At 43.1% G+C, this 27,982-nt stretch overlaps 1 protein-coding gene across 1 annotated transcript; it reads left to right on the top strand.

Annotated features, from left to right (window-relative positions):
- On the top strand, nucleotides 1–27,940 carry LOC141146001 (uncharacterized). Its single transcript, XM_073632781.1, has 3 exons — nucleotides 1–1,223; nucleotides 1,425–1,574; nucleotides 27,923–27,940. Exons 1-3 carry the CDS (start codon nucleotides 36–38, stop codon nucleotides 27,938–27,940), a joined length of 1,356 nt encoding a protein of 451 aa, XP_073488882.1. The 5' UTR covers nucleotides 1–35.
- Nucleotides 27,941–27,982: the final 42 nt, after the last annotated feature.

Raw genomic sequence — 27,982 nt, 5'->3', positions numbered from 1 at the left:
CTGAGAGGGAGGCTGATCGTCGGCACGAACTGGAGATGGCTAGGCTCCAGCAGCAGCGACAGGCTCAGAACCTCGGATCCCTAGAGCACAGGGATGCCTCTCTGCCAGTGACCCCGGCAGCCAAGTTTCCAGTTATGGAAAAGGACAGTGACATTGACTTGTATCTACTGTCGTTTGAAAAAACTTGCCGTCAGTACCATCTGCCCCCAGCACAATGGGCCCGTTACCTGACGCCAGGGCTACGAGGCAAGGCCCTGGATGCTTATGTCAAACTGTCAGAAGAGCAGTGCGACGATTATGAGGCCCTAAAGGCTGCAATCATCCAAAAGTTTCAGCTAACCCCGGAAGTGTACTGGAAGCGTTTTAGGTCCTTGCAAAAGGGGCCTGGGGACTCATACATGGATGTGGTAAGTCGCTTACGCACCACATTCCGGCAATGGACTAAAGGCTTGAAAGCCGATTCTTTTGAATCCCTGGAAGATCTTATGATTGAAGATCAACTTTTGCACATCTGTCCTACAGACGTCAGACAGTTTGTGCTGGAGCGAAAGCCAACCTCTGCCAAAGCAGCAGCAGAACTGGCAGATACCTATATCCACTCTCGGGTATCTGACCATCGCAAGGCTCCTCCGAATGGCTGGAAAGGAGGGAAATCACACACGGCAACCCCTCCTCCGCCTACCAACCAAGTTCCTCAGCAGCCGGAACCTGCAGCTTCTGGAGCCAAGGCCTTCCTAACTGACAAACGCAAATGCTACAACTGTGGGGAAGCCGGACATCTCAGGACGCAGTGCCCTGAGCAGAAGAAGATGACATCACCTGGCCATCCAGCCAGCAACCCTTCTTCCGTGCTGTTCGTCCGCAGGAAAACTCGGGTAACCACCGCCAACTTGCAGCCAGTCACCGTGGGCCACCAGATCGTTACTGGTTTCCGGGACACAGGAGCTGAAGTCACTTTGGTCAGACCAGAGGTGATAGAAAGAAGGGACATCATCCCTGGAAAGTTTTTTACCCTCACCGGAGTCGGGGGGACCCGCTCACGAGTACCCCGTGCCTATGTTTTCATTTATTGGGGTGCTGGAAGTGGGATGAGAGAAGTGGGAGTCTCGGAGGAGATCCCCACTGCGGTGTTGTTGGGTGCTGATTTAGGTACCCTTGTTTCTTACTATGCCCCTGCTAAAAGCACCCAGGATGCTCCCACGGAACTCTCTGGACCTACCAAGGTACTGTTTACAGATGTTGGGGTAATATCTGGGCAACCTGTGGATGGACAGAGGGAGGGGGAGGGTGGAGTGGAGGTACAGGGGTCTTCTTCACCTACAGAAGGAGAGGAGGCCCCCTTGCATGTGCCGATATCAAATGCTTGTGTAGCTGATGTTAAGAATGTAATTACTGAATGTAATGATGTTATGTCTTTGTTGGAGGTCACCCACAATGCTGGGAGGGTGGAGAAGATAGAGTCTCTGGCGGCAGAGCCCAGGAGTGGCCCAGCTGGCCCCATTCCTGACTCTGACCCAGAGGATTCTGCCCTGACTACACCCCAGCAGTTGTCCTTGTGTGTCACAGGACGGCTGGTTGGTACTTGTAGTCCCACGCCTCAGCCAGTACTGCTGAGAGACAAAGGCTTTGCAGTGTTCAGCAGGCCAGCTGTTAGCTCCCCTGCTGAGAAAAATAAACAAAAGCGTGACAGTGGGCAGAGAGGCTGTACTGGTCTACAGGCAGGAGGCCTGGAGACTGAAAGGGTTAAACAGTTGCTCACTGTGTTCAGTCAACCTAAGGGGAATGTGTTGAAGGTGTCACCTGATATGGTCTGTGAAGGTCCAGGTGAAATCAGGAAGGCCAGGGCTGGAGTGAAACACAATGGTTTGTGGCCTAACTTGATGTTCACACAATGTCCCAGCACAGCGCCTGTCATTGGCAGAGACCGTATACCTGAACGGAAAGAGTTAGGTGCCCTGCTAGAAGTGATAGCTGACACTCAGGGAGTGGGCTTAGGCCTTCAGTCCCACTCACCTTTCCTTCCCCTCCAGGGACCCATGATGCTGGCAGTGCTTACAGCATGCCGTGTCTGGGTCATGGGAAACCCTGGGAGGGCACCCCATGGCGTCCACAGGGTGTATCCTCCCCTCACCCTTGCAGCCCACCTTGCCTTGCACGAGGTGCAGACAGGCGGGGCAAAGGAGACTGAGGAAATTATGCAGTTAGGGGTCATTCAGGGAGCTCGGACAGTCTGGGCGCCACTGGTAGTCCTGGCCCCCAAAAGGGATCAGACAACCAGGCTTTCAGGAGCCCTTGAAGGGCTGAACGCCAGCCCTGTTATTGTGGCCTTCCCCATGCCCAGGAACCATGAGGGGTTGGAGCAGCTGGTAGGTGCCCGCTGTCTCACCATCATTGACCTGAGCAGGGGGCGTGGACCAACCCCCCTAACACGGAAGGCTCAGGACGAATCAGCCTTCACCACCCCATGTGGCTTGTCTGCATGTAAGGCAATGCTAGTTGGGGTTGAGAACGCGCCAGCCACTTCTCTGGGGGTCATGAATGACCTACGAGGAGGGGTGGAACCTTGTGAAATGGTCGTCTCAAGAAGCCTTGGAGTGATTGGCCCTGTCTGGGAAGAACACCTGGTGCACCTGTCACAGGTCTTGGACCAACTGACAGCTGCTAATCTGACTGTCAAACCCAGTAAGTGTCAGATTGGCATGACTGATGTGCAGTGCTTGGGACACCAGGTAGGAGGAGGTACCCTGAAACCCGAGACAGGGAAGGTTGAGGCCATCCTGGCCTGGCCTACCCCCCAAACCAAAAAGCAGGTTATGTCTTTCTTGGGGACCGCTGGCTACTATAGGAAATTTGTATGTAACTATAGAAGCCTCGCCAAACCTCTGACTGACCAAACCAAAAAGAAACTGCCCAAGGTGGTATCTTGGACACCAGAATGTGAGCAGGCATTTCAGGCCTTGAAGGAGGCGCTGGCCAGCGCACCTGTGCTGCAGGCTCCAGACTTCACCCGCCGTTTCCTTGTGCAGACGGATGCCTCTGCCTTTGGATTGGGTGCAGTCCTGAGCCAGGTGGATGAGGCCGGAGAGGAGCATCCCATCCTCTACCTGAGCAGGAAGCTGCTTCCCAGGGAAGTAGCATATGCCACGATCGAAAAGGAGTGTCTTGTGATCGTGTGGGCTCTCCAGAAGTTACAAACGTACCTTTATGGACGGCACTTCACTGTGATCACGGATCACAATCCCTTGAGCTGGCTAAATTGTGTTGCTGGGGAGAATGGCAAACTACTTCGTGGAGCCTAATTCTTCAGCAATACGATTTCACCATTCAGCATAAGAAAGGCAGCGCCCATGGCAATGCTGATGGGCTGTCACAACAAGCCGAGCCCGCAGGAGTCGGTTGCGTCAGGAGGGAAATTGTAGTTCCCTCCCATGCAACCACCTAAGGGGGGAGGTGTAACGATATCACGTACGGGACATGAAAAGCTGTAGCTAGCTGCGATCTTGTGTGGAAGTAGCCATGACAGTTTGGCTAACCATGTAACATTACAGAAAACTCTGAACTCCCTCCTCCTTCTCCCTTGTCTTAGGAATTTAAAGCTTTTTAAGTTCAACAGAAAAGGTTATCTCAACAGAGAAAACAGAACCAGGCTAGGTCAGTAAACTGCTGTTGAAAGGGCAGAGTGTTCAGGCCTGTCGTAAAACTGTCACCCTCTCCATTCAGAGACCTAACAGGCCCCGGTTGTAAATTGTCTGAATACACCTCAGTGGAATAGTATGAAATTTCAGCATGTTTCATAACTTCTGACTTAGTAATAGCACAGCCATAATATGGACATATTTAGTTTCCTCAGATAATTTGTAACATTTCAAGTCCAGACACCCCTATGTCAGGTCATATGGGAAACCACTGGTACCACTTATTCCTCCTAAGCCGACTATACATTATAGATATGCCATGTTTATACTTGTTTTGAAGGAAATCTCACGCTGAATAATAATATGGATATTTGGAGTCTGTAAACACTATAGATGCAGATTTATGAATATGTATTACAAAATCTACCTGGGACGTGGTCATGAGTGTAGACACCTCCCAGCAACCAACCCCTAAACAAGATGACCAGACGATTGGTCACTGGTCGCTGTCAACACCCCCTTTGATTTGACAGAAAAGAGGAGATGCCAAGACAATGGTCAGTTCTCCTTTTACCATCCAAGAAGAAACATCTGCCAAGTTGAGAACCGATTACCTAGCTCATCGATCGAACTCTGATCAACCCTCGGACATTAATTGCAAGTATTCTTTCTTCCCAATTCTACCTTATTGCTTTGTGGCTGTATATTGTCTTTATCTTTTGAAACATCTTTTTTCTGTAAATGTTTTATTTGTATCAACTTTGACCTTTTCATAATAAACCCTTATGTTGAAAAGTGTTAACCTTGTCTCTAAAGCTCTTAATGCAAGCTATAAACGAACCTGCCTCTTGAAGGGCGCTACTGTTGTAGAGTAAGACTCTGAGCAGACCTGTCTGTGGTGGCAGTGTGTGTGGCAGACGCTTATTCTAAAATTATAATTGGTATTGCTAAAATTACGAGTCTCCCCCGGCTCGGTCTTTTAAACGGGGGTGGTGGCAGTTAAAGGGTTAATTGTGTAATTAGCCCAGTGACTGTGACAGGAGGGCCCGTGGAACTCAGAATACATCTTATGTCTAAGTCACCCTGTGCCATCCTGGTGCAGGGTGAGTGAGAAAATATATCTTGGACTACTTAAAATGGGACAGTAATATTTGTCCACAATATCTCCCAGGATGTATGTAGAGACTATTATTGGTTTGGTTGATTCTGAACGCAACCTGTTAATTGAATGAGCTGATCACACTGTCCTCCATACAATGTAGGAGACGGGACGACTCCTATTGGAGCTCATGTTAATTAGGTTAATTAGGTTTTGTTTGTATTGTTAATTGTAATTAGCTCCAGCTATTGTGTTGATATAACTGTGTGAAACTCGGTGCCCACAAGTCTGGGCGAAAGGTCATGTCTCAGTCACCTAGGCTGTATAAAGGATTAGATAATTAGCTCATGTTAATTAGGTTACGTTTGTATTGTTAGAGTAATCTTCTCCTGTGTATATAAGACTGTATTCTGGTTCTGAATAAAGTGAGTTCTTGGTAGCAACAAGCAAGTGTCGCCTTGTTTTGTGCTCAGAGAGGTTGGGATATCTGTATACAGACTGGGAGGAAGTGGTATATGACGGAAGCACTCAAGCGGAGTGTGGGACGTTCCGTGACATTGGTGACAAGCAGCGGGAAAGCTTCTTGAAGTCTGGGACATCCAAACCTCCAACTGGATCCAAGATCAGCATAGCAGACTTCAGTCACCCCAGCGGAGATATGGATCTGGCATCAGAGTTCCCGGGGCTGCTGCGGATCATCCTTTCAACATACACCAGGACTGTGTCTGAGGATGAATACCTGGAGCTTAGGCAGCAAATTCGGGTGGAGCTCTGGTTTGCAGCCCTCCGTCTCGCTGGTATAAAACAGGGCAAGTGCTTTCCAACCCAAGAGCAACGGGCCAGTGACCAACGGGCATTGCGGATGGCATTCCTGGGAGAGCAGCCCCAGGAGCAATGGGTGACTGAGTTGGACAGGTTGGTCCAGCAGGAGATAGAGCTGGACAATCGTTATCGGGCTCTGCAATGGCACGCAGAGGAGGGATATTTAGGGGAGACAACAGAATGCTCTCCGGAGGGATATGACTTTGGCGGCCCTGGATTGCTGTGGGAGAGCCTTACAGATCTTTTTATGTTTGGCGATGAAGGGGAACCTGACCTTGAGGACCTGAGAGACTATAGAGAGTCTATGCTCGGTCTTGCAGGGGTCTCAGAGCTCAAACCTGATCTGGACCATTTGCTAAGGAAGGAACAGCATCTGGAAAGGGCATACAGGAAACTGCTAGAACAAGTTCAGCAGCATGCCAGAGAATCGGCAGTGGAAAATCCGGAGATTGCCGTCCCCAAACCTGAAGTGCTGACAACAGGGCAGAGCTATGCTAACCTCTGCCCAGAAATGATAGCATCTTCTGGCTTCCATGGACAGGAGATGGTGAACCTCTATCCCCAGACATCAGTTGCAGAGACATGGGATTTGATAGACTTTTCTGCTGAGGAAGAACAACCTGATGAGCCTCCAGTAGAAGAGCTGCTATCAGGGCCAAAGTTCACTGTGTTCTGCCCAGCACCAACAGTGGCTTCAGCCTTCCTGAGAGAAGAGGTAGTCGGCCTTTCTCCCACAACACTGACAGGGACATGTGATTTTCTGCCAGCAGCATCTATGGAGTTAAAACAAACTTCTCCAGCTGAAGATCTGGTAACTGAACAGAGGGTCCAAGACCTCTGTCCCACACTTTTACCAATTCCAGAGACTGGGGATTTAATAGACCTTTCTGTAGAGGAGGAACCACCTGGCAAACCCCCAGCAGAAGTGCTGGCAACCGGACAGAGGGTCCAAGACCTCTGCCCCACACCTGCAGCAATTGTGGAGGCTCAGGCTGAGAAGATGGCAATCACTTCCCAGCAGCAGATACAGGGGGAGAAGGGAGAGGAGGTGTGTGTTGTCCCTCCCCAACAGTTGGCCAGGGTGGAGGAAGTGGGCTTTCCTGCCCAGCAAAGATCCGTGTACCTGGGAGACAGTACCATCGACATGTTGTCCCAGCAGCCAGATGAGGGAATGGAAAAGGAAGCAGCCGGCTCACCTCCCCAATGGCAGCTACACAGTTTGGGAGTGGAGGAAGCCAGCCTCCTGCCCCAACGGTTAGCTGGAGCGGAGGATGCGGAGTCCCCAGCAGAAGTGCTGGCAACAGGGCAGAGTGCTACCAACCTCTGCCCAGCACCGGCAACAACTACAGAGTTCCAGGGAGGCAGGGCAGTCGGCCTCCCTCTCCAACAGTTAGCCAGAACAGATGGTGTGGGGTTTCCAGCAGAAGGGCTGGCAACAGGGCCGAGGACTGCTGGACTCTGCCCTCAACTAACAGAGGATGGATTTCCTGTGAAGGTGGATGGGACTTCAGTCTCCACCTGTATACCCCAGGGATGCTGGGCAGTGGGCCCCGATCCCCAACAGCATGACAGAGTAAGCCCAGACACCCTGTCTTCTCTCCAGCGGCAGAAAGGATTCCAGGGAGAAGAGCCAGTCCAGGCCTCTCCCCAGCGGCAGATATGTTCTCTGAGAGAGGCAGAGGTTGGCTGGGTGAGTAATACTCTGTTTGGAACAATTTATTTGGGGTACTGTGTGGGTACAGGCATTAGAGGACTGGAGCTACTTACTAACTTCGGAGTCAACCCGTCTGGGGTCTCCTCCTGTGTTAGTCTCCTGCCGAAAGGGGAGAGATGTGACAGGAGGGCCCGTGGAACTCAGAATACATCTTATGTCTAAGTCACCCTGTGCCATCCTGGCGCAGGGTGAGTGAGAAAATATATCTTGGACTACTTAAAATGGGACAGTAATATTTGTCCACAATATCTCCCAGGATGTATGTAGAGACTATTATTGGTTTGGTTGATTCTGAACGCAACCTGTTAATTGAATGAGCTGATCACACTGTCCTCCATACAATGTAGGAGACGGGACGACTCCTATTGGAGCTCATGTTAATTAGGTTAATTAGGTTTTGTTTGTATTGTTAATTGTAATTAGCTCCAGCTATTGTGTTGATATAACTGTGTGAAACTCGGTGCCCACAAGTCTGGGCGAAAGGTCATGTCTCAGTCACCTAGGCTGTATAAAGGATTAGATAATTAGCTCATGTTAATTAGGTTACGTTTGTATTGTTAGAGTAATCTTCTCCTGTGTATATAAGACTGTATTCTGGTTCTGAATAAAGTGAGTTCTTGGTAGCAACAAGCAAGTGTCACCTTGTTTTGTGCTCAGAGAGGTTGGGATATCTGTATACAGACTGGGAGGAAGTGGTATATGACGGAAGCACTCGAGTGTGGGACGTTCCGTGACAGTGACAATCACTCTCAGGCTGCTCGCACCTAGATTGTGGTCCCGCAAGCTGGAAAATCTTTGTGCTGGGCGCAGCTGAGAGTGGCATTGTTACGTAAGTGACAGCGTGGTGTGAGGTTGGCCAGTCCTTCGTTGCAAGTTAGCGAGGAGGGCAGGGATCTGACACCCGCGTTCGTCACACCCCCCACCTCTGGAAGAAGGGGAAATACACCCAAGACAAACAGAGCAGGAGGAGGAAGACGTAGTGGAAATTGGCACCACAACAGGTGAGTGTCTGCGACCACAGGCTCGGGTAAGAGATGGATGCCGACATATTTACAATACATGTTTTTTTTTTGGTTTCTATCTTTTTAGGTGATCGTGATGTTGTGGATCCAGATCCTTTCACCTCGGAAAGTGCACAGATCCTGATCGGGGAGATCATGGGGTGTAATAGGGACTTGGAAAACATCAAGAAAAACATCAATGATGTTCTTCAAAAAAATAAGAACATCATTGATGTTTTGGGGAGAGTTTAAAACCCCTCCAAATTACTTGTTTTTTTGGTGTGCTACAATTTTTTTAAATTTTTTGTCAAATTGGAGAAAAGGCAAATTTTGAAGAGGCACACAGTGTGTCAACATGTGCTATCTGCCATCACGGGAGATCAATGGACGCATTTTGGGGGTGCAACCCCTTTCTCAATAATAAAGTAGCTGAGAGGAAGGGGTTGCACCCCCAAAACACGTCAATTGATCCCCCGTGATGGCAGGTAGCACATGTTGACATTCGGCTATTTGTGTGCATCTTCAAAATTTGGCTTTTCCGGGGTTGACTTCACCCCATCTGAACGCAATATCAAACACAGTTTGTAAATACTCATGTCTGATATTGCCTTCAAGTTCTACCAAATGTGAACTTCGTAAGTTCAAGATTTGTGTCTTTCTTGTGGGTTTTAAACATGCCTGTTTTATCTTAAATGGACATTTCTACTTTTTCTAATGTGACCCCAAAAATTGTTATACAACAAACATGTTGGTTTGTTTTAAAAACCTTTTCTAAATGCACATGTGATTGTGCAGGTATTAAAAAGATTGTTAATCAAGAATGTGTGGATTATTGTCTCAACGCTACAACACTTTTGTGGTGCTCTAATTGCTGTTTTCTGTGACAATGGGTGTTATTTCCTAAGGGCAAATCCACTTTGCACTCCAAGTGCAGTTTCAAGTGCACTTGTAGTGCAAAGTGTCTTTGCCTTTAGTAACTAACACCCAACAGTGCTTTGTAAGGTTACACAATCACGCCATTTTCAGGACTCACCACATTTCTGTCAGGGTCAGCTAAAACAAACACAAGCGGTAAATGTCACCAAAGATTTGCTTATTTGTTTTTTATTTTATTTGATAAAGGTTTTACCCATTGTCTGGCATATTGCTAGCCCCCCTACCCACAAAGAATTCAAGGTATCTTAGCCGGTCATCATGGGCACTCAGGGGGGGCAAGCCAGGACGGACACTTTCAAGCGCCGTCAGGGTTGGTTCATTTTGAATTCCGGCCTCAGGCCCAACTGAGCCAGCATAGTTGGCAGAATGTTGCCGTAAAAAGTTGTGTAGAACACAGCACGCCTGGATAATATGATTCAGTTTGTACTCCGCCATATGTATGGGTGTAAGAAATAGGAGGAACCGGCTGGCCATGATTCCAAACGTGTTCTCCACCACTCTTTTGGCTCTGGCCAGCCGGTAGTTAAAAACTCTCTGTTCTGGGGTGAGGGTCCTCATTGGGAATGGCCCCATAAGATGGTCCCCTATCGCAAAAGCTTCATCCGCAACGAAGATGAATGGGAGTCCTTCCACATTGTCTTCTGGAGGTGGCAAGTCCAAGCTGCCATTCTGGAGATGCCTGTAGAACTCCGTCTGGGCGATGACTCCACCATCCGGCCATTCTTCCCCACCTCCACATACAGAAATTCATAAGTAGCCGACACCACCGCCAACATCACAATACTATTGAACCCCTTATAATTATAATAGTACGACCCCAAGTTGGGTGGTGGGATGATGTGGACGTCTTTCCCATCAATTGCCCCTCCTCAGTTAGGAAAGTCCCACCGCTGGGCAAAGTGGGAGGCCACAGTCTGCCATTCCTGTGGCGTGGAAGGAAACTGTGGAGTAAACAAAAAAAATTAGTCTTTTTGCACATAAACATGGAAAGCAGATTAGACACAAACATTCTTGGCCAACATCAAGATACCATTTATTTATGGGAATTTTTAAAGACCAAAGTATAAGGTACACGTATCAGATCCCCCCCCTCTCATAGGCCATTTCTAACATTATAGGGGGGGGACTCTTGGACAGGTAACCCTCTCCACTTCATTGAGAGATGAATGCCTAAATAATGTGTATTACTTTGAACAGACCCTCCTTAGTTACACTATTGACAGCCCACAGGACAGGTAAGAAGTGTCATAATACAAAGGTATAAATACACACTGTACACATTTTAGCACATTTATAGATAATAATAGGATTACAAAACTTTAAACAGTACCATTTGAAAGTATTCAGGCAGGCCCTTGCACTACATGTTTTGGGGAATTCATCCATAAATCTGAGCACAAAAGAGATGGGTATAGTGTGTATGGGTTTGGCAAAGTCAGGAGATAGATGATTGAGGATAGATAGAGAATTGGTATCAGCTGACTTAGCAGTTGGAGGGAGGGAGGGTTCAAAATGATTTGAGGACCCCCCAAAAAAAGCCTCTGGCACTCTGCCAGAATTTGAAGCACCAATCACATTTCAAAACATTTTAGGGGTGTTTGGGGTAAAGCACTACTATGGAGCTGATAAAATACATTCTTAAGTGACTACATGAGGTGAATATAGGGCCAGGAGAGCATGCTGGGGAGGTAAGTGAAGGCAAATATGTACGAAGGACAACAAAAATAATTAAATAAAAACCAGCATGAATGAGGACAAAGGGGACATTCACAGCATATTCCAATCATGGTAATTAGGGAATGGGGAAAGAAATACAATATATTAGCAAACATTAAATACAATAAAATGTGATATTAAAGGATAAAAATCTTACCTTAATATACTCCTTCTGCAGGACCTGGATGATGGCAGAACAGGTCTCTGGGATAATGATCCCCAGAGCCTGGGGGGGAGATGCCTGTCGAGAACTTCAAGTCCTGCAGGCTTCTCCCCGTCGCCAAGTACCGCAGGGTGGCGACGAGCTTCTGCTCCGGAGTGATGGCTTGCCTCATGCAGGTATCCTGCCTGCTGATATAGGGGGTCAGCAAAGCCAACAAACAGTGAAATACGGGGTCTGTCATCCGGAGAAAGTTCCTGAAATCTTTAGGATTATTCTCACAGATCTCAGGGAGCAAAGGCATATGACAGAACTGGTCACGCTGAAGCAACCAATTCTTGGTCCATGAACTCCTCCCCACCCTGTTCATGGACTGGACTTGTGTCAAGGTCAGGACCCCAACACCAAGCCCCCGCACAGCACGAACTCTACGAGGAGTACGTATACGCAACATGGCTAGAAAACAGTCGGCTGCTCAGAACGCAGTAACAGAACGCACTGAAGAACAGCAAGGCCTGTGAAGAGTGACCTGAAAAACAGTAACGAACGAACAAGAACACAATGACAAAGTCACGCGTATCTTGCTTGCACGCTCTGAAGAGCAGATTCAAACCCACAAGCACAAACTGAACAGCAGAAAACGATCTGAAAACCACGAGTCTGAAAAAGCGCGAATCGTCTCTCACCAAACTTTTACTAACACAAGATTAGCAAAAGGAGCCCAAAGGGTGCCACGCTTGGTTCTGAATTGGCCTTTTCTAGTCTCGTCGTACGTGGTGTAAGTCACCGCGTTCTTAGCGAGTGGAAATTCCAACAACTTTGTGCGACCGTGTGTACGCAAAACAAGTTTGAGCCAACATCCGTCAGAAAAAATCCTAGGATTTTGTTGTCGGAATGTCTGATCAATGTCCGACCGTGTGTACGGGGCATAACACTGAGAACAAGGGCAATCACATGACTGATCGCTCAGTTCTCAGTGCACTCTGAGCAGGGAGTGGTGACCATCAGTGACCGCTCTCTGCTCTGCCCCTCCAGCACTCACTTTAGTGCCAGGCTGGGGAGGGGGTGGGAGTGGCTAGCCCAGGCTCTGTGCAATACACTAAGAGACTGAACCAACAGCAGGTCAGACATTTGGGTGGATCCCACCGACATTATTTTCAAGATCATTCCACAGCCTGGAGTGGCCCTCTGACATCAAGCGATAGCAGGCTTTATCCCACAGTCTATTATAAAAGTGGATTGTGCTAACTTCTGTGTATGATACCACTGCTGAAAATATGCAAAAATAGGATATCTATCCTATGTAGCCTGCTTTTCTGTATCAATTATTATTGTGCCAAAAATATACTGTCCACATAGTGTTACTAGTGACAAAATAATATTCCAAAAAACTGCCAAAAAACTGTTTAAAGTGCTAGTGCTAAAAAAATGAAATATGACAAAATATTAAAAAATGTGCAATGTGCCAATATTACTTAGTGACCATCAAATATCACATATCACCATGCATATATACTACATACTGCAAAAAAAAAAATGTAGTTTTGTGCCGGTAGCACATCTGGTCGTATTTAGCCCACAGTCAGCAGATTATGGGTAATGAGGACACAAGTAAGCACACTTCTGTGACCCAGAAGAGAAGTATGGCCAAAAAATAAAACAAGACATCATATTCCTTGCAAAAAAGGTTCCCTCTTACTGGGGCACCAAAATACCAAAAACAGTCTAGAGTGTACTAATTGCATCATTGTACCCATTCATGCTGAAACCTAGATTAATTTCTACATTGGTCAATTGCTTTAGTAATACTCTCTCTCCTTTCCTTTACCTTTACTTTACATTTTTATATTACCTCAACCAGGGCTGAGACAAGGGGTGGTCAGGAGAGGCAGCTGTCCCGGGTGCAGTGGCATACTATAAGGATGGGGGTACAATGTGGTGAAAGCATTCTGCGTACGGGGCTGACAGGAGTAGTGACGGTGGCATCATTACTGCTGTCCGCCCAGCACTGGAAGTGGGAAGGAGAATAGTAGAAAGCTGGAAGGAGGTACAGGCTGTGTTCTCTCATCCCCCCCCCCCTTCTTCCTGACAGTGTAGCATTGTACTGGCAGGAAGGAGAGAGAGAAGGAACACAGCCCAGTGCTAGAAGTGTCCAGGAGAAGAGGAGAGAGCCAGGAGGAGGCAAAGATGGAGCTTGCTCTCCCCCTCAAGCTCCTCCATCCTGCCAGTGCATTGCTCCTGTATTCTGATACACACTGTTGCAAGCTTCTGAATACAGGAGCAAAGTCCTGATCTGTCAGTGCAACTGGATGTGAATACCTTCAGACCCATTGATTACGTGTAAATGGGTTTTAAGGTAAACAAAGCCATTCACATAAATATAGAAAGCTGAAGGGAGGACAATGATGACTGACCACTGTACTCACATCAGAGATCAGAACTATACATGGATTTGCCAGCAACCATAAATCCATTCATAAATGCAAAAATAAATAAAAACATAGAGTCATAAAATAATGTTTATGACCTTCAGGGTATATTCACACCAATAGCTGCATTAGGACGTAGTGACTGGTGTGCAAGTGGGATGACAGCAGTGCCCATCACACTTCACTTTTTTTAAAAACTTTTTGAAATGTCACACAATTCTATTTGCTGCAGCATGGATTGCCTCACACTGTGCTGCACTGAAAAAAGTATTGCATGCAGTGGTGTGAACTGACCAGGCAGGAGACAAGGCAACATTTTATGGTGGGACTATGCTGGATTAGCCACTCAACACAGTCCTACCGCATCTGGTGTGAATTTACACTCACAAATTGTTGCATGTTGTAGTTGTATGTTAATATTTAAGCTTTTAAACACAAAGAAAAAAGTCCAAATAGCAACTTATACAATTTAGGGAGACATTGATACAAGCATGTTCCCAGAGTTAAAACTGCAAAGTTGTTATTTTCCACCACTTTTATTGTATTAGCTACTAAATACTTAATTCACAGCTAGGTGATCTGACATAAACAAGTCATCACTTTTCCATAACCTGTGCAACTACATACTCAACTGTTACTGGCATATGTGCTCTGCTCTTTGGTTCTGGCAGGAGACCAGCACAGGTATAGAATACTGGAGGAAGGTCCACAGCATCACTATGCACTTCCAGGACTCACTGAGAGGCTGAGCCATGTGCCGGTCCAGGCTCCTGGGTGGGTCCTGATCATATGTTTGCAATCTTTCCCCAGTCTGGACCGCCTCTGTGACGTCAGCTAACGACGGGCTTCATCCTGTTTTCGGCTGAAAATGGGTCAGAGGAGTGCAGAATGAACTGCACTCCTGTGATCCAAAGGAAATGAGCTTTGGCTGTACTTCTCCTTTAAAGTTTATCATACAAAAATCCAGAAAACATAATAAAAGTTTATTAGGCTGACAAAGAGTATTTAATCATCATACACTTATGTATGTTTCAACACTCTATATTCCATATGACCCTATTGTTAACAACAGATCTTGTATAATAAATAACAGCAGCCATGTCACATAGTTACATAGTAGGCGAGGTTGAAAAAAGACACAAGTCCATCAAGTCCAACCTAGGTGTGTGATTTTATGTCAGTATTACAGTGTATATCCCTGTATGTTGTGGTCGTTCAGGTGCTTATGTAATAGGTTTTTGAAATTATCGATGCTCCCCGCTCCCCGCCTGTGGAAGAAAATTCCACATCCTAACCACTCTTACAGTAAAGAACCCTCCACGGAGTTTAAGGTTAAACCGCTTTTCTTCTAATTTAGTGAATGACCATGTGTCTTATTAAATTCCCTTTTGCGGAAAAGTTTTATCCCTATTGTGGGATCACCAGTACGGTATTTGTACATTGAAATCATCTCAAGTGTCTCTTCTCCAGAGAGAACAAGTTCAGTGCTCGTAACCTTTCCTCATAACTAATGTCCTCCAGTCCCTTTAGTAGTTTTGTTGTCCTTCTCTGGACTCTCATAGTTACATAGTAAATGTGGATGACCCAATGCGTTTCAATAAACTCTTCTTCAGGGATAGAGTGATAAATATCTGTAATATATAAACTTACAATATTAGATCCAAATACAGCCAAGTATAAACCTATACAAGTGTCACAATACAAAAATATGTTCCCTGACAGTTCTTTAATTGTAACACTAAGCAGGTGAACTGCATATTTGCTTCTGTGTCCATGCAGAGCTTATTATGATGGTAAAATGAAAAGAGAATGGTGGAGGTGAATTTATGAACATATACATACAATGGAGATCAGGACATATACTGTCATACAGTATAGGCGGACACCTTGTGGAGGCACATACATATGTTGTCCAAAAGAAGAAAAGTTTATTGAAAGACATTGGGTCAGCCACACGGCTGCTGTTATGTAACATACAAGATCTGTTGCTATCAACAAGGGAATGTGGAATATAGCATGTTGAAACATACATAATTGTATGATGATTTAGTACTCTTTGTCAGCCTAATAATCTTTTATTATATTTTATGGAATTTTGTACAATAAACTTTAATGATTTTATATATTATCAATTTGTATTGATAATATCTCCCTCCACATTTTTGTTTTAGACATGTTCTATGTATTAATGGTATGATGGCATATTACAGTAAGACATAGTTTCTCCTTTTTGTTCTTCAGTTTTTGGTAGGGATGAGGTTCAGGTTCAACCCAACGCAGGGATCAATCCAAATTTTGCTATTTTGACAATCTATTTGATGGGTTTATCAGAACTGAATTGTTGCTTTCGCAGCAGAAATTCTTTCATTCATTGGTGGTATTACTACCTCTGAAAATGTAATATTTCCTCTGTGCAGGCTGCTATGCCCGTGTCTTAGCAACTATCCAGCTTCCAGCTGCTTGCCAACTTATAAACAACTTTGGTCTATGAAAACAAAAAGCTCTTGGCCCTTTCTTTACACTCAACTTGCTTCCAGCTTTTGATAAGCTCTCTGCTCTCAGCCCACAACCACTAAACCAAAAGATATTCTTGTGTTCAACAAAATGAGGTCAACATGCTTTGTCAGGGGTGTCCTCCTAGCAAGATACCCTTGAGGACATGTCGTCTGGTATAGTTTAAGAGGGGGGCCTCAGGTATCCCTTAGGCTTGTTAACTAAAGGAATTGGGCTTTTTTGATGTTTAATTTCCAAGCATTATTAAAATTGCTGCTCCCTGACAAATGGTATTTAAAAAAGAATGTACCTTGGTACATGTCTCCCAGCCCAATGAACTATTAGCCCTGAAAATGGCCAGAACTGGTTTTAAAGGTTTAACTCTCATGGATTTCATTGGGGTTTATATTAACATGCACATCCTGCCTTCTTCTTTGTGCAGCAACATATTAGCACAGTTATGATCTATTGCTTGCTGATAACAAAAAAGATTAGGTCACTTATATAAGTTAGCTGTTTCAGCAGAGGTGGATATAGGTGGAATCTGGATCAGGTCTTTCTTGGCCTGATTCATAGCCCCCATAAAAAAAAAAAAAATGGTTAATAAAGGCAAGAAAAAAAACGCATAAGTGAGCACAATACAGTCTGAAATTTTATTAATTGCACAGCTGTGAAAATGTTGTCATGTAAATTTCTGTATGCACAAACTCCTGCATATATGGTAATATATTTACTCTTTACTCTTAATTGATACTTTATGGCTTTATTTAGTTCATGTTGCACTTTTTTTTAATAGGAAAATGATGTTAACAAAATGTTTTTAAAGTGGTTGTAAAGTCAAAAGTTTTTTTATCTAAATACATTAAGATAAAAAGCCTTCTGTGTGCAGCAACCCCCTTTAGCCCCCATTACTTACCTGAGCCCATCTCAATCCAGCAATGTTGCAGGAGTGTCTCGGCTGCCTGAGACTCTCCCTCATCATTGTTTAAGATGGCAGTGCAGCGCCATTGGCTCCCGCTCCTGTCAATCAAGTCAGTGAGCCAATGAGGAGAGAGAGAGGGCCGGGCCAAACTGTGGCTCCGTGTCTAAATGTCACAGCTACTTACTGTGGGGGCACTCAGCAGGGATTGAGCTGCTCTGTGCAAAGCAAAACCACTGCAGAGAGCAGGTAAGTATAACATGTTTGATATTTTTAAAGAAAAAAAACTGAGACTTTAGTATCACTTTAAGTTTGTTAATATCGTACTATTGTACTGTTTAAACACAGGTCTTTCTCCCGTGCAGTAATCTGTTTTGAACAGTGACAGAGTTCATATATATTTATGTCTTAATATACTAATGAATTTTGTGGAGTTCTACATTTAGGGTTTGTATGATCTTGTGTATTTTTTTGGACTGCAATATACTTATTGAACAGTTTTACAAAAAAACAATACAAACCTTTCAACAGCACATCTCATATACTATGCAGATAAAGAAAAATCTGGTAATTGTTGGCCTTTCATTGTCTGTTCATTTTGTTAGGATAGGTTATTCTTCTGAAACAAACTTGCCACAATTTTTCTTCTTTTCTTGTATAATATACATATGTAAAACTGATGTAGATATGCATTGTTTAGTTTAAAAACAATGTGTATTAAAAAGTAGTTATCCCTTTTGACACATTGTAGGCCATAATATAGTTCCCTGATTTAGATTTAGAGAAGGCAAGCAAAGACAGATCAAAATGGATTTATCCATGTAGCGTAGGAGAGAGACAAAAAGAAAGATAAAGAAGGCAAAAGAAGGGGAGAGTGAGGGTGGGAATAAATTCTTTTGTACTGATCGAAATTGTTGTACTGGAAATTACTTGAGCTTTGTTCAACATTATTTTGTATCTGGGCAGAGGGTTGTAATTCCAGTGCCACCACCAGGTGTCTCCCAACATCCAGGAGAACCCATTAATTAGTTTCCACCTGATTCTTTCTGCTGGGAGGGTATTTAAGTCCTCCCCTACAATGTGACTCTCGCTCTAGTGTTTTACTGCTGTCAGATTACGTTTGCCTAGATCCCGCTCTTGCTTCCTGCCCTGTGCTCTGTACCCTGTACCCTGCTGCCTTGTACCTACTACTCCTTGTTTCTGATCCCAGTTTTGTTTCCCCCTTCCCATTTGCTCACTGCACCTTCAGTTTTCCCCTGCTTTTCGGTTTTCCCAATTTTGTATTTATTATGCATAGTTAGTTATTAGTCAGGTATTCTGTCACTGGGTTTTTTGGTTCACTTATCTTTTCATGTTTGCTGTGCGCTGGTGTTTGGAAGGATTTTGTTTCACTGTAAACAAATCCTACTTAAAGCATACACAGTCTGGTCCCAGTTTCCTGAGTGTAGCCAAGCAGTTCCTGACATAGTGGTTGTATGCACAAATTGTATTTTATTTCATTGTTACATTAACAACTTAAGCAAAGAGGTTTTATATTCATGTGAGTGCCACAATGTTTGAAACATTGAAAGATTAAATTAAAAAAGCAAACCTTTACTTTTAGTTCTATCATCACTCTAAATCACATAAAGTGATATCCTTTTAGTCAGAAGGCTTTGTCAGTCATATTTTGGGGTACATTTCTGCCAAATGAATATCTAGGAAAAAAAAATACATGCACTATATAAAAGTATTAGGGCACCTGCCTTTACATGCACATGAACTTTAGTGTCATCCCAGTCTTAGTCTGTAGGATTCAATATTGAGTTGGCCCACCATTCGCAACTATAACAGCTTTGGAACAAATAAAAAAGAAAGAAGGATGGCGCCCTCTAAGTGCAGCATGTATGTTAAAAATATTTATTACAATAGATAAAAACACTCACATTTGAGCTGCTAAAAAAAAAATGTAAAGTAGTTTCATCCACGTGCTCTCGGGGGATGTGGGTGTCACAGGCCAGTGGAGGGGTTCCTGGGATGTGAGTCCTGTAACCTGGGTCCTGGTAGCTGTTCCAGTGGTGCCGAGGGTCCTCAGAGCCTCCGGGCGGCCAGGATGTCGGTCATGGATCCTCCATGGAGCGCCGTGCTGACCTGCGCCTTCACAGCATAGCCTGATGAAGGAGCACGCATGCTCCGAACGCGAAGCACCGCCCGCCTCACCCCGCTCCCGGAAGTGAAGACGCAGGTCAGCACGGCGCTCCACGGAGGATCCATGACCGACATCCACTGGAACAGCTACCAGGACCCAGGTTACAGGACTCACATCCCAGGAACCCCTCCACTGGCCCGTGACACCCACATCCCCCGAAAGCACGCGGATGAAACTACTTTACATGCTGGTTTTTAGCAACTCAAATGTGAGTGTTTTTATCTATTGTAATAAATATTTTTAACATACATGCTGCACTTAGAGGGCGCCGTCCTTCTTTCTTTTTTATTTGTTCCAGAGCTTCTTCTAGCTTTTATAGACTGGCTGCCTTCCATTTATTCAGCATCATTTTATCCTTACATGGACTAATACCCGAACTTGTTGTGAAACATTAACTACCACCATCAAGTTCTCCCTCTCAGGAACCCCCAACCCACCCCCTTCCTCCCACCATTTTTAGTTATATGTACTCGGCTACCTCCATTGTGCGCCATATTAACTCCTTGATCGTTTTTTTTTTACTATAACAGCTTTAACTCCTCTGGGAAGGCTGTCCACAAGGTTTAGGAGTGTGCTTATGTGAATGGTTGACCATCCTTCCAGAAGAATGTCAGGCACTGATGTGGACAAGAAAGCCTGCCTCGCAGTGTCCGCTCTAATTCACCCCAAAGGTGTACTATAGGGTTGAGGTCAGGACTCTGTGCAGGCCACCCCAAACTCGCTCGTCCATGTCTTTATGGGCCTTGATTGTATACTGTAAGAACACCCAGAATACTTTTGGTAATATAGTGTATATCAAAATCTGCTATTAAATTAAAGCATTATTTATACCAGAAATAACAGTGAGTATTATGTTAGGGTAGACTGCAATTGCTAATAACACAACCAAACATTAAAATATTGTATGGCCCTCTGGACAAGTCAGGGACAACTCTTATGCCTCCTGTAAGTTGACCACTACAGTCCTTAAGTATAATAGAAGCAATATTGCTATTATTAATTCAGTAAAGATGTTATCACACTGATCCTCTTCATTTACATGTTATGTTATTGATTTTAAAGGTATTTTTATATAAAAATAAAAATCTTAAAAAATATACTGTCGCATTAATTTTTGAATGTAAAATACCACTACCTTCTAAATGTCATAAACTGTAGGGTGATGTCTATGAAATCTGCAGTTATAATACAATTCAAATATGCTTATCTATATTACTTATTTTACTTATTTTGATAAGCATCAATCTTATTTAAAAAAAAACAAAAAAAAATTATGATCATTTTATAAAATTGGATTTGGAAGTATACGTCCAAAATAATTTGTTTTAGGGATCTTTTAATGTGCTGTTAAAATGAAAATTTATAGTATTGTTAGTGTACTAAATTATGCTTTTTATTTATTTGCTTTTTGTTCAATTTTCCAAGTAAGTGATAAAGCTACTTTATCGGTACTTCAGCGGTACTTAGATGAATTTATTACACTTGTTTGCACTTATAATTGTACCCGGCATTGGTGAAAAGGCATATTATAATGTATCAGATGCACAAACTTAACTACGGGCTTGGGTTTGGTGAATTTGTAAGGTGTACATTGATGAGAGAAACAGAAAAAAAAGGGGTTAGAAGTGGAAACAATGTCTAGTCCAGAAAGTTGTCTTGTTCCAGTGGGAATTAAATGCATAATAAAGGACAATACAGCAACCTGAATTATGATGAGGTTGACATAAACTTTAGGTAAGAGGATGTAGTTTTAAAAGCTGTCCAATGGTTTCATCATGTGATTGTTTATATTGACCGATTAATTCACTTGAACAATAGAAAAGTAGTACACAGGGATTGAAGGCAACAGGGGTTCCTTGTATTTGATTTATATAATTGAACAACATAGTCCAGAAATTCTGAGCAAAAACACCAGATGTGAGCATGATTCCCAGCATTACCACAAACTCTTCAGCATTGAGGGGAGATTGGCAGAAAAACAGAATGCAAAAGGTCTGTTGCCCATTTTGATGAATATTATTAGTATGGAGCAGAGTCCACATACCAAAGGAACCTAAAAATACAGCTGAAAAATTTGGTTGGAGGTTTAGACAAAAGAGTCTCAAGAGAATTAAGTTTGTCACATTATGTAGAAGGAGAGGTTGTTCTGGTCACCAATTGTAAAATTGAGGGTCTAGAAGGCTCAGGAGAAAACAAAAGATACCCAGAAGTGGTTGTAATGGTGAGTTATTAGGCCATTGCTGTTGTGAAAGTTGTTAGGTATAAACTCATAAGAGGAGAGATGTAAGGCAAAGGCGATCTGTATTTGTTGGGAACCCAGAGCATTGTGTATAAGTCAGTGTCACTCAGTTGGAATTCTACATCAAGCCATATATTAGAAGGATGTGCATATTTACCTAGTCAATGGGATTTTTTTTGGCGCCTAAACTCTCAGGAATAATATTTGTAACGCCAATACTGTTAAAAATCGTACATTTTATTTAATACAAAATGTGAAAACCACCATAACAATGTAAAGCAGAGGATCTCATTACATGACTGTATTGTTTCCATACACATCAAAAATGATTATTCACAAAAGGGATAATATGATTTCTGTAAAAAAATAAAGAAAGAGATCCCACTGGTCCCAACATGTTTCTCAATATGTTGCTTCTTCAGGAGACCTTTTAGGACTAGAAGATTATACATACATGCATCAATGAAAATGTACAGTATATACAGTGTCTACTGGTAGGTTCTCTATAAATAGAAATCTAAAGATGGTGCCCCTTTTCATTGCACCCCTTTTGGGTTCCTTTGCTAGCCATCTTATTATCACTGTTCTTTAGACTGTGGTCTCTATAGTGTCCATCCGTACTTTGGACTAAGATACAACAAGATTTTAACTTTACTCCTGTTATATCCTTATTATGTGAGTATATGATTTGGGTCATGGTATGGTTCAATATGCAGTATAGCAATATACATTTCTATTGATGCATGTATGTACATTCTTCTAGTTCTAAAAGGTCTACTGAAGAAGCTAGAAAATGTGTTGGGACCAGTGAGTGGAATTTCTTTCTTCATTTCTTACAAACATCATATTATCCCTTTTGTGAATAGTCAGAATAAACAGATCAGTGCTTCAGCTGAATGGCGTTCCTGCAAAGCAAACAATAGTTAACAATAAAACACAGTAACCACAGAACATTAACTCAATAAAAAAACAACTATTTTTAATTTTTTTTTTCAATTTCTTTATTATTTTCTTTATAAAAAATGAATATCCAAGATTAAAAAAACACTTATTAAACACCAAGACAATTTGCCATTATTATACCCCCTCCCCCATTCCTCTTTTTATTACTTAACATCTGCCGTGACTCCCATCCTCTCCCCTTTAATTCTACATATCTCCTTGTCTGCTTAAACTCTCTCCAAACCTTCCACTTACATTCAAATCCTTCCATTCCCTCCTCTCCACAGAACCTAAGATATTCCATATTGTAATTCTCATCCACTTTCTTACACCAACTCCCCATCATAGGGCTTTCTATCTCCTGCCACTGTCGAGGTATTAGACTTTTGGCTGCGTTCATTAGATGGGGAACCAATGTTCTCAGGTATTGTTTAATTGGCATTCTCACCCCATGAAACAGACACCTCCAAGGTTCCTCTGGTATCTCTATATTGGTAATCTCCTTAACTGCTTGCCGCCCACCCACCGTCATATGACGGCCGGGTGGCGCGGCTCTGGACGGGCTGTGTAAAAGTCTCACACATGTGGTATCACCATACTTGGGAAGAGTAGCAGAATGTATTTTGGGGTGTAATTTGTTGTATGCATATGCTCTGTGAGAGAAATAACCTGTTAGTATGACAATTTTGTAAAAAAAAAAAAATCTTCATTTTGCAAAGAATTGTGGGAAAAAATACAACTTAAAAAACTCACCATGCTACTTACTTAATACCTTAATATGTCTACTTTTTAAAAAGGGGTCATTTGGTGGGTATTTGTACTTTCCTGATTTGTTAGTGTCTCTAGAAATAAGAGCCTTCGGTACATCAGGTGTGATCAGATGTGATCAATTTTCAGTGATTGGCACCATAGTTTGTAGATTCTATTGCCCTGTACACACGATCGGACATTGATCGGACATTATGACAACAAAATCTATCGGATGTTTTCCGACGGATTTTGGGCCAAACTTGTCTTGCATACACACGGTCGCACAAAGTTGTCGAAAAATCCAATCGTTCTGAATGCGGTGACGTAAAACATGTACGTCGGGACTATAAACGGGGCAGTAGCCAATAGCTTTCGTCTCTTAATTTATTCTGAGCATGCGTGGCACTTTGTGGGTTGGATTTGAGTACACATGATCGGAATTTAAATGATCGGATTTTGTTGTTGGAAAATGTTATATCCTGCTCTCAAACTTTCTGTGTCAGAAATTCCGATGGAAAAAGTTAGATGGAGCTTTTTGGGGCGTAAACAAGTCTCCAAATTTTTGGTTAAATTGATTTACGAGAGGCTGAATTTTGTGGAGCCAATCAAATCCAGGGTCAGCCTGAGGATGACAGAGGATGACAGAGTTCATTGTTGCTGGAATTCATAAATCACATTATACAGTATATATGCCTTGTCATGGCAGCAGAGAACATGGGCATATAATGAATTAAATCTGTGAACCAATATGACCACAGCTCATTCTTTTTAGTAATGCCTATGTTGAGGATTAGGCCCAAAAAATTTTTAAAGTCAGAAACCATGATACATTTCCATTTGAATGATCTGGCAAGGTACAAATTTGAGTTTGTAGCGATAAATTGCTTGGCATATAAATTGCTTTGGTTCACAATCAGTCTGTACAGATCCTCTGTGTAAAACAGTTCCAAAAAGCAAGGGGAGTTAAATTTGCTGTTTCCACCTGAATTCCCGGTTGGCCAGTGAATGGGGGAAGTACAGGTGCTGCAGAATCTGTGGGTTGCCAATCAGGATTCATCAAGTCAATCAGCACATCGGGAAGGGCACTATGGGTTCTACAGGCCTGTGTTTGAATTCTTGGTGGCTGCGGGACACCACTTGTGCTAGCAAGCTTGAACTGTACCTATGGGGCTTGCCTCATCACCAGGTGTTACTGCAGTGCTGGTGTGTCTAAGACCAGGAAGTACTAGGCCTCTGGTGCTCGCCAGTTCATCAAAAGGTAGAGCGGCACTAGTACTGGCACTCTGCTGCATACGGGAGTCATTATGTGATTGTACCACCTCAGGAACTTGGGCACGTGGTCAGGTACGCCTGACCATAGCAGGGACCTCTACTCCAACGTCTAAGCTATCTGTGAGGGTACTGCTGCTCTCTACAGGTTTGTATACTGAGCCTGATTCTGGTGGTACAATATTCAAATAGCAATAAAGCTAAACATATCAATTTATGAACAGGATGAGTACATAACAATGTAAAAATGTAACCAGTAGAGCAGCGAATAAACCAATAAAGTATTACATTGAAAGCATTATAAAATTCTATCAGAAGGAAAAAAGTAAGCTAGCGACTATTGGTTCATTTTACAAGAGCAGTAATAAGGAGAACAATCTAATAGGTATATATTAAAACAGAAGAGACAATTTGTTTATAAACACCACACAATATGAAAAGAAAGGTAGAAAACAAAAAATAGGAGTAGATAGAGAGAATAGGGTAGAAAAAAAGGGGGAAGGGAATAAGGGGGGAGGTATTTACAAGTTGTGATGCGATACCAAATGAATACAAAGTATAGTTAAGGCAAATAGTGTAAAATTACCAAAGCAATAATAGTATGTCATCAAAGTCTTTCAATTGCTTCCATTTTAGCATGAATAAGAGCTTTATTAGTTCTGTGTATGGTTTAAGATAGAATTAAATATTGAGTTTTCCATGCCCTAGCAATGGTTTGTTTTGCGGCTGTTAGGAGCTGTAAAAGAAGGCGAAATTGATTCTGTGTTATCCCATCAGGTTTCAGGTTTATTAGGGCTGTAGCAGGATTGGGTTGTATAGGTGTATCAAAGATTTTGGAGGCTAAGTCAAAAACTGCCTTCCAGAATTTTTGGTCAATCTCACCAAATATGAAGTTGAGTACCAGACTCTAAACAGCCACAAAAACAAGCTCCAGGGTAATCAGAAGCATATTTTAATATTCTAGCGGGGACCAAATACCAACGGGTTAGCACCTTAAAGTTAGTTTCCACAGCAACAACATTAGAAGAAGCAGACTTAGTGGCGGGCCATATGCTAGACAATTCAGTCGCATTAAATGAGCGATTAAGGTCTAGTTCCCATTTGGAGGCATATGAGGGGGACCAGTGTTAGTACTAGCTAAAATTTGCTTATAAACAAAACAAGCCCTCTAGCATGAGGGTCAGAAATACATATGCTTTCAAAATGCGACATCTGGGATCGTTGGGAGTTGGAATAGAGATAAGGATGGGAAAAAAATTGATTTGCATATATCGGAACAGTTCCCATTGAGAAAGTCCAAATGTATCACACAAAGTAGGAAAAGAATGTATGGAGGAGGCAGATACCAAATTATCCCCTTCCCACCGACCGTACGCAGATATGCGTACTCGGCTTTCCGGGGTTATACCGGGATGATGCCCGCAGCTGCAGGCATCATCCCAGTACCGTTGTTTACAGCAGGCGATCGGCTACCCGTGTATAACAACCGATGCGGCTAAAAGCCGCTCGGCTGTTATACCGGAGGAGCGGGAGGGGACATCTCCCCCCTCCCGCCGCCTCCCGCCGCTGTTACCGGGCCTCCTGTGCGATCGGGAGGCCCGGTGTCCGTTCGGCTGCCTTCGGCGGCTGGGGGCGGGCTGGAACGAAGCTGCGAGCGGCTTCGTTCCAGCCTTCCTGTTGTAAACGCGGAAGCGACGTCATGACGTCACTTCCCGTTTACTCGGCTGCCAATGGCACCGAATTTAAAAAAGTACACAGTATTCAGAATCGCCGTTTTCGGCGATCTGAATACTTTGAAGTGTAAAGGAGGGATGGGGGTCTTTTAGACCCCCATCCCTCCATAAAGAGTACCTGTCACCACATATTACTGTCACAAGGGATGTTTACATTGCTTGTGACAGCAATAAAAGTAAAAAAAAAAAATGTAAACACAATTTATAAAGTACAAAAATAAATAAATTAAATAAAAAAAAAAAAAATTTTTTAAAGTGCCCCTGTCCCCGCGAGCTTGCGCAGCGAAGAAAACGCATACGGAAGTCGCGCCTGCATATGTAAACGGTATTCAAACCACACATGTGAGGTATCGCCGCGATCGTCAGAGCGAGAGCAATAATTCTAGCCCTAGACCTCCTCTGTAGTTCAAACCTGGTAACCGTAAAAAAATTTTAAAGCGTCGCCTATGGAAATTCAAAGGTACCGTAGTTCATCGCCATTCCACGAGTGCGTGCAATTATAAAGGGTGACATGTTTGGTATCTATTTACTCGGCGTAACATCATCTTTCACATTATACAAAAAATTGGGGTAACTTTTACTGTTTGGATTTTTTAAAATTCATGAAAGTGTCACTTTCCCAAAAATTTGCGTTTAAAACACCGCTGCACAAATACCGTGTGATAAAAAATATTGCAACAATCGCCATTTTATTCTCTAGATTCTCTGCTAAAAAAATATATATGATGTTTGGGGGTTCTAAGTAATTTTCTAGCAAAAAATACGGATTTTAACTTGTAAACACCAAATTTCAAAAATAGGCTTAGTCATGAAAGGGTTATATAGATGGGATAAATTAGCTGTATTCCATGCTTTGAAAGAATTAGGAGCGATCCAGGCAGGGTAAAAAGCGGGATTTTTAACAAAAGAAAGGAGCAGTAAATGAGGAGATTGAAGGCCAAGAGAAGTTCTGAATCTGTCCCAGATGGATAAAGAATGTTTTGTGATAGTTTTGTGAATCAAAGTACGATGAGTTGGTCTTAACCATAACATGTTAGATACTGAAATAGGGTCACAGTCAATAGACTCAATTGTTACCCATAAAGGAATTTCTTTGATTGCATGGTATTTCGGTAAATGTGCAAGGTGTGCAGCATGATAGTAAGCAGAAATATTTGGGAGACCTAAACCTCCGCAGCATTGTCAGAGACAGAAAGTGGATTTAGAGGTTCGAGGTTTTGTTTTACCCCAGATAAAGGAGATAATTCTGCACTGTATAAACCGTAAAAAATGAGATGAAAGTGGGATGGGCAAGACTCTAAAAAGAGATAAAAACTTGGGTAATATAGCCATCTTAATTACATTAATTTTTGCCTAACCAGGATAGAAGGATAGAGGACCATTGTGTTAATAATTCAGTAACCTGTTTTAGTAATGGCGGGAAGTTAGCTGAGTATAAGCCAGTTATCTTAGGAGTGAGTTGTATTCCTAGGTATGGAAGTCTATGAGGTGTCCAAAAGAAGGGAAGTGAATCTTTAGTAAGCTGAAGGTCTGAAGGAGGCAAGGAAATGTTGAGTGCAGTCAATTTTTGATAGTTAACTGTTAAGCCCGAAATGTGTGCAAAACGGTTTAGGACAGAGAGGAGATTAGATGCTGTGATATGGGTAGATAACATGAAGAGTAAGATCTCATCTGCAAAAAGATATACTTTATGATGACATACAGCTAATTCAATACCTTTTATGTTTGCATCAGATCTAATTAAATGGGCCAAGGGTTCAATGAGGAGTGCAAATAGGAGGGGGGAGAGAGGACATCCTTGACGGGTGCCTCTTCTAATAGGGAAAGGGTCTTATTTAAAACCAACATATATGATAAACGCTTTTCTTATATTGCAGGTAGACGTCTGGATTTAGCGACATGGGCGAGTAAAGAAGCTCTACGAATATTATCACTTG

Source organism: Aquarana catesbeiana, linkage group LG05 (assembly GCF_042186555.1).
Source record: "Aquarana catesbeiana isolate 2022-GZ linkage group LG05, ASM4218655v1, whole genome shotgun sequence".
Lineage (NCBI taxonomy): Eukaryota > Metazoa > Chordata > Amphibia > Anura > Ranidae > Aquarana > Aquarana catesbeiana.
The sequence above is the reverse complement of the archived record's forward strand: the minus strand, read 5'-3'. Positions and strand labels throughout refer to the sequence as shown.

Bases quoted from the DNA above. Each gene is read 5' to 3' on its own strand.
- LOC141146001 (XM_073632781.1), top strand. From the start codon at position 36: ATGGCTAGGCTCCAGCAGCAGCGACAGGCTCAGAACCTCGGATCCCTA. The intron at 1,224-1,424 runs GTACTGTTTACA...TCTTTGTTGGAG, and splicing joins AACTCTCTGGACCTACCAAG to GTCACCCACAATGCTGGGAG.